Source organism: Magnolia sinica, chromosome 6 (genome assembly GCF_029962835.1).
Source record: "Magnolia sinica isolate HGM2019 chromosome 6, MsV1, whole genome shotgun sequence".
Lineage (NCBI taxonomy): Eukaryota > Viridiplantae > Streptophyta > Magnoliopsida > Magnoliales > Magnoliaceae > Magnolia > Magnolia sinica.
In genome coordinates this window covers 37,522,941-37,530,887 of record NC_080578.1, presented here as the reverse complement: position 1 = coordinate 37,530,887, position 7,947 = coordinate 37,522,941, and the positions used below count along the sequence as shown (strand labels likewise).

The 7,947-nt window shown below is 42.1% G+C and overlaps 1 protein-coding gene across 1 annotated transcript; it reads right to left on the bottom strand.

Annotated features, from left to right (window-relative positions):
- Window positions 1-6,904: 6,904 nt before the first annotated feature.
- LOC131249973 (NDR1/HIN1-like protein 26) lies at window positions 6,905-7,714 on the bottom strand. Its single transcript, XM_058250684.1, has one exon. It carries the CDS (start codon window positions 7,610-7,612, stop codon window positions 6,980-6,982), a length of 633 nt encoding a protein of 210 aa, XP_058106667.1. The 5' UTR covers window positions 7,613-7,714; the 3' UTR covers window positions 6,905-6,979.
- Window positions 7,715-7,947: the final 233 nt, after the last annotated feature.

Genomic DNA, 7,947 nt, shown 5'->3' with positions numbered 1-7,947 from the left:
CACTAAATGTCGACTCTGATGCAACGGTTGAAATAGGGATGAACTGAAAGCACAAAAAACATAGCCTGATATAAAACTTCCATGGCCATACAAATGTTTCAATGGTGGTCGTTCAATGCCCACTATAGTCCACTTGAGTTTTTTATCCACCTCATTTTTCTGTCTCATGCATAAACTGAGCTGGCAAAATGGATGAACAGGGTGGATTTCTCACAGACATCTCGGTAGGCCTCTCTTAGCATCCCAGTGTCAAAACTTCCTGCAAAAGCCTTTCACATGCAATTCGCGTACATCTTAGTTCACTAATTCCACCATCTTCGGTGTGTCGATTCGGATTCTGTAGTGCCCCGCATTCTCAGTCAGGTATGGGGCAGAATTCTCGTTTTTCTATGTTATTTGTCAAGGTTTGCAAGCAATTTTTCCAATATGGACGGGTCCAAATCTAGATGGGTTCCTTGCAACATAGACCAGACTCAACCATTTATTAAATGGGTTCGGGTTGAGTCAGGTCGGGCCTAATATAAAGGAAACTAGATCCAAATGCGTTTAGCAACAGAGTCTGTTCTTGGACACAAACCCGCACCATTTAACAAACAGGTCAAGTTTGGGTACCCCATCAGGTCCGCCGACCCATTTACAACCGCAATTTCAACCATCAATTTGATGTCATCATTGTGGATTAAAATGCTTGAACATCTCAAACCCGGATCCATAGTTCAAGTGGTAGACTGAGTGAAAGATACCTCGTTTCAACACTGAGGTCTTGGTATCGATACCTAGTGGGGGTGGCTAATGGTGAAGTGTGAATTGACAGCGGGGTGTACTAACAAGCTAACCATAAGAAAAAATAAAAATGCTTGAACATCTTAATGGTTGACCTACAAGCCACATGTGTTGTGGAAAAACACAAGTAAAGCAAAATCACACATTGGATCCACTCCGTGGCTCAATGGTAGACAAACTCTGTTTCAACACAAATCAAAATCTTGAGATCAAGTGCCCATGGGGTGTGAATGTGTGTAAAAAATAATAAAAAGCAAAATCACATAAGAAAAAGGTCGAAGGTCATACAAATTTTCATAGTTTGACAGTATGCCTAAGTTCATGGAGCAACAATATAGAGCTTTTCTTCTTCTTCTTCTTAAAAAAAATAAATAAATAAATAAAAGATGCCAGTGGGCATACCACTCCACATAAAAGATAGCTCTCTACATTTGTATTCCCCTTTTATACACAACCCACTGGGAGAGAGAACCCCACCCAAAACTAGGCTTTGTTCACACGAACGATTGTCAAAGGGCCAAGTTTCAATAAGTATTATCAATGTTTTTAGTAGGCCCAGACCAATTAGTTTTAAATATGGGCCAAAGCCAATCCAGGCCCAGTCCAATCAATTTAAACTATGGGCTGAAGCCAACCCAGGCCCAACCCATTGCCAGCCCTATTCACACCTTACACATATAGGAGAGAGGAAGCTATTTCCTCACAGGAAATGCTATGAGCGTCCATTATGCATATATAACACCCTCTCAGCACTGTTGGAGAGTCACCGCCTAAACACTATTGGAAAATGTGTTGGAAATACCGAAAATAAAAAATAAAATAAAGTTAATTATTTTCGTTTCACCAAGCTGAATCACGTAAAATTTACATTGTTCTTAAAGAGTGATTCACCCCATTATTAATTGTTGATGGGTTACAGGCGAATTGCTTCTAGGATAAGACAAGCCTGTTTGGATCTTGCATGCAGCGATCATGAAGGGTCCACTTAGGAATAATCGAATGCAATAGATCTTCTAGGAGACTTAAACAGAGGACATGTTTATAACATTCTATGATGGAGATGCGATCCGGAGGATTTGATATATGGATGGGGAGAGATCTGTTGGAGTTGATTGAGATTTGGACCGGAATGGTTTAATTTATATAGGCATCAGGGAGTGGATAGTTGCTAGGTCACCATTAATGGTTCGAAACGTTTGAAAAAGGTTTCTCACCGTTGATCATTAATTTGATCTGTTTCTGGTCATCGGATCGAAAAATTTGACCATTGGATCATCATAACCCGTCCACTTTTGGACCATTGTGGCTTTCAACGCTGCTAGTCATTTTTAAAAAATGGTTGATCGTTTCGGATTAATAATCCGACCGTTCTCAGTTGCATATAAAACCACATATCATTTCAGACCCCATTGCACCTAGGATCATATCAAACCACTCACACCGTCTCATAGTGGTTCGCATAAGGTCGCGAGGGAGCTCGTCCATGCCCGTGCTCAAACACAAGCATACGCATAAGTCTCAATCTTCAAAACTTCATGTAAGAATATTACAAACATCTCCACATATAAACCATGAATTTTCTGGTCCATGCCCCATTTTAAATATTTTTTATTTTTTCAAAAACCACAAATTTCAAGAACAACACACGTATACCTTTGCACGGATGTGAGAAAGAGTTTCAAAGGATGGTGTAAATTGCACCTGCTGTCGGTCGTGTGGAACCAACGGCTGGTATACTGCACCCTGTGTCCCACTTGAAAAGTTGCAATATGGTCCTTCTCATATCTCAGTGGTAGGCCGTGTACATTTCAACGCTAAGGTCATGGGTTCCGGCGTGAGAAAAAGATCCTGGGATATAATAGTAGTGGTAATACAGCTAGGGTGATCAATGTCCCAAAGCATGGAGGGCCTGGACGGGTCTTGATTGTTAGGCCATTTCTCGGTCTGGGTTGGTATTTCAGGCATGAGTTGTAACTGGGTTCGTCCTAGTATCCACTGGGCCAAGCCTACATCCAGACCCATAATGATTTTTATGGTCAGCGAGGGCCCTTCTTCAGAGCAAGGCTATTAACTGGGTCATATGCAACGCAGCCCAACCCAGCCCGTTGCCAACATCAACAGAACACTCGAGGTGGCAATGGGCATCGCCACTGGCCTAATCGAGCTGAGAATGCCCCAGTTCTAGCCATACAGGGCCGGGCCCATCTCATAAGGAAAAGTCAAATGATCAAACGAGCACGACTTGGCTACTACCCTGGAACCACTGATGTGGGTGAGACCTGATTGTAGGGCCACTGATGTAGAACGTGTCACGGATACATTCCCAGCGTGGTTGGGCCAAAAGCTGGTGGATCATAAATTGATTATACCTTTAATTTGGGTATCATTACAGGATGCACAACCTATTAATCTTTACTGAAACGGGCCATCCAAGGTGAACCGACCTATGAAGTGGGTCGCATCTATCCATTTTGTCAGAAATCGCGTACTTCCAACTCAAAAAATGAATTTTAAGAAAAAATTATTATTTTTAGTAATTCCAAAATTTTTAATATTTTATATTTTTAAAGTTTTAAATTTTCTTATTTTTCAGGAATAACTCCTAACCATGTTAGGACTTTTCTAGCAAGTTTATTTGGAATTTTTATTTTTAAAAATTAGGCTTTAAAAGAGCTTCATTAGAATTAAGATTTTTATTAGAGTTAAAATTTTGCTATTAAATTTTAATTTTTTTTTTCTATATTAATGATGTAATAAGGATATAAATAGCACACAATTATCCATTAATGAAAATTTGATTTCTAGAATTAATTTTAGTTTCTATATTTCTTCATGGCTTCTTTGCGAGGAGTTAAAAAAAGCTCGGTGCATCCGGAGTAGTTACCCCCTTGAGGAATAGGGTGCTCGACCTCATTTGCGTCAATCAGGACACCATCTAATTTTCTCATATATAAGTTGACCCACTTGATGATTTGATCGGGCCAATGGGTTACGCCGGGCCATTCATCATTGGCCCAGGCCCAAGCCAGCCCAGCCTAAGCACCAGGCCTCGATTTCAAGGGCGAACCCAATCCCGGGCCAAATAGGGAGCTAGGACCTCTCCCTACGGGGCTGGCCCCACAGCTGATTACTGCCACCATCGTTCAGAATGCGGAAAGTGGATTAATGGTGGAACGAAAAGGGTAAAGCACTATCGTTTGCTCATTTAGACAAAAGAGAAAGGGCTGGGAGGTTTGTAACAATGGAAGCTGATCGGATGTGTTGGGCACTGTGGGACCTATATTAATGATATGTTTTATATCCACACCGTCCATCAGTTTTTTCCAGCTATTTTAGGTAGTAACCCAAAAATGAAGCAGATCCGAAGCTCAAGTGGACCACTTCACAGGAAACAGTGGTAATTAAACACCTACCATTAAAAAGTTTGTGGGGGGACACAAAAGCTGATATTTGTTTTTACCCTTCATCCAGGACCGTGGGACCTTAACAAAAGCTTGGATGGAAAATAAAAATTACGGTAAGCCCTAGGAAGGTTCAACAGTGTATGTCATTATCCCTACTGTTTCCGATGGTGTGGTCTACTTGAGCTTTGGATCTGCTTCAGTTTTTGGTTCGTGCAATAAAAGGAGCTATCAAAACGGATGGATGGGTTGGATATAGAACATATACATCAAGGTGGGCCCCATAGTGCCCAACACATCGCCACAACAGCACTGGGGAGGCGTTGGCAGCACCACGTAATCCACCTCCTGTTAGACTACATCGCAAGTTACTGCTTTTTATATTTTTGTTTTTGTTTTTTATTTCTCCGACAATAGCCGTCGGATGTGGGAACATGCTTCAATGATCCAATTATTTATATGATGTGCCCTGCCGTGTATGAAGATACCCGAAGGAAGAGTGAAAGATCCTACCGATGGCTCACAAAACAACGGTTAAAGGAGATGGTCCCTATTTAATGGAAGAGAATTAAATGATCAAACGGGTAATATATTCCATCCATGGTGAGACCACTAGATCCAACAAATGTACCGTAGCAAACCTCAAGGGCGCGGATTAGGTTCAGCCCAGCCTCACCGGCCCTGACCATGGGGCCCACCTTGATGTATATGTAGGGTATCCACACTGTCCATCCGTTTTATCAGTTCATTTTGTTGCATGAGTCCAAAAATAAAGCAGATGCAAATAGGAGGTGGGCCACACTAACAATTTTGATTAAATGTCCACCATTAAAAATTTAATGGGGCCGGCCATAATGTTTATTTTCCATCCAACCTGTTGAAAAGGTCACATGAACCCGGATGACGGGAAAAAAAACAAATGTCAGCTTAATCCATAACTTGTGTTCCCCATAATAATTTTTTAATAGTCAATCACCATTGTTTCCTTTAGTGGTCCACCTGAGATTTGGATCTGGCTCATTTTGGGTCTCATACTCTAAAATGATCTGAAAAACAGATGGACAGTGTAGATATACTACACATATATCAAGGTGGTCCCCACGATCATGGCTGCACCCAATAGGGTGCGACTTGGCTAGTGAGCCTGCCACTAGCCAGGTAGTTGTTAGTGATAGTTGCTATGTGGCCCCACCATGATATTCGGGTTTTATCCATTTTGCTCATCCACTTTTTTAGATCATTTTAAGGCTTGATCCAAAAAACAAGGCTATTTATATTACAGGTAGACCACACCACAGGAAAACAGTAGTTATTGAATGTCCACCATTAAAAACCCCCTAAGGCCTGCTGTAATGTTTATTTAACATCCAACTCGTTGAATAGGTCATGCTAATCTAGATGCAGGGGAAAATTTTCACCTTGATCTAAAACTTTTTGTAGCCCCAAAAGTTTTCAATGGTGGATGTTCAATCAACACTGTTTCCTGTGATGTGGTCCTCTTGAGGTTGAGATATACCTCATTTTTGTTTCTGGATACTAGCGATACTAGCATAAAATGATATGAAAAAAAATGAATGAACAGCATGGATGAAACACGTAAATCATGGTGGCCCACATAGCACTGACCATAGCCAGGCTAGTGACAGGTCACTAGCCAAAGTGACAGGTCACTAGCCAATCCCACCCAATACCCTCCCCAAAGATTCCTGTGGAAAGAAAGTGCGTGCATTCTCGGTCTCACTCACCCTTTACTATATCTACTTCGAATCTCATCATCAACTTCTTTCTCTCTCCTCTCCAAAGTAACCAAAACAGCCAAAGCCGTCACTCATTCCTCATCGTGGTTTTGTTCACATGCGTTCGAACGCACGTTTAGCTATTGCGCGTGCGAGCTATATATGTGGTGTCCATTGTGATGTGTATGTGGAATCCGCACCTTTAGATCTGGTGCGCCCAGCCATGTTAGTTCTAAATTACAAAATACAGCTTGATGTATAACGTCAATGGGGCACACCAGAGGGAACAATGGAGGACATTGAGAATATGATGTTCACCATGTTTTTATATAACATCGAAACCCTTCAACGGGTCTGAACCAATAGGAGGAAGGGACACACTAAAGCTCAGGCAATTTAACAACTCAATTACGATACACTACATGAAGTTACAGGATTTATTCTTGATTGTACATTTCTCTCGCTGTGGTGTGTCCCTACCTAAATTTCCTACCTAGATGATTCAAATCAAACCTCATAGAACCTATAGTGTATTTTTCTTCAATTTATCCCAGTAATCTTGACCATTAACCATTTTCGTTTTCCACCGCCGCTTTAATGGCCACAATTAAGATGTATAGGATTGATGGTATGATTGTTGAGCCACAATCCATCCACACTAGGGCCCAGTATATGGATGGACTAAGTTGGTTCATCACCTTTTTTTCTTTTTTTTTCTTTTTTAGTGGAATTTCACACCCTTGGATACTCGAACCCTTGACCGGGTGTTGAAACTCTGAGAGTCTACCACCCAAGCAAGAGTAAGGATCCGTTGGTTCATCACCTTGAACACGTACCATGGATAGATGGCCCCACCATATTCCGGTGATTCCCACTCCACCGTATCATCTCCTTACCAACAGCAGCAGTAGAGTTGGTAGAGAATTACAACCCTAACCCTCTCTCTCTCTCTCTCTCTCTCTCTCTCTCTCTCTCATAGAGTCATAGCACAAAGCAGGAAAGTTTAGCTACAAACCATTAACAAAAACCAAACCAAACTTACTACAGACTTAGTAATCTTCACACAGAGGTAGAACACTGCGTCCCCTCTGTCGAACTCATCGGCCCAAAGCCCATATTCGATTCAAAAGCCATGACAGCCACACAATCAACGTTGAAACGGTAATGACCGGACACCCAACTCCCCACCTTCCATCGCAGCCGCCCATTAAGCTTCAAATCCAGAGACAACTTCCCGGACACCTGATCGCGGTCCACTTCATAGCCGAAGGATGGTGCGACTGGGACCCAGCTCCCCATCAACAAAGCACTTAGAGTGTTGGTAACTTCATGGGGTTGGTAGAAAGGAGGGATAGATGAATGTAGAGTAATCTGCTGGCCCTTGTAGGAAGCATAAGCTTGGATTTGGTCATAGAGAACGCCGACTTTCTTGTTTGGGTTCTTGGAGAGCAAGGTGGCTTCGATGGATGAGTTAATGAGGTGGGGCCCAGAGAGGTTGAGCTGGTAGACGTTGGTTTGTTGGAGGAAGAAGTGGGGCTTGGAGGGGCGTAGGATAAGCCAGGTAAGGAAGAGTATGGAGAGGATAGAGATGAGGAAGGTGGAGATTGCGTAGAATAACCTCTTGTAGAGCTTATCCACGTTCATTCCATGTTTTGCGCAATGTTTCGGTGATTGTACGAGGAGATGAGACATTTGCAGCAAAGGTTGTAGTCTGTATGAGAGAGAGAGAGAGAGAGAGAGAGAGAGAGAGAGAGAGAGAGAGAGAGAGGAATAGATATATGTATAGGAGTGATTTAGAGGTGTATGGCGGAGAGATATATGTAGAGAGTGATTTAGAGGTGTATGTGGAGGAGAGATATATGTAGAGAGTGATTTAGAGGAGGTGTATGGAGGAGAGATATATGTAGAGAGTCATTTAGAGGTGTATGGAGAGAGAGAGAGAGAGAGAGAGAGAGAGAGAGAGAGAAGTAAAGTGAAGGAAAGCAAAGGTTACCAGACTAAGCAAGTTGGGGTGATTAGGGTGAATG

Bases quoted from the DNA above. Each gene is read 5' to 3' on its own strand.
- LOC131249973 (XM_058250684.1), bottom strand. From the start codon at position 7,612: ATGTCTCATCTCCTCGTACAATCACCGAAACATTGCGCAAAACATGGA.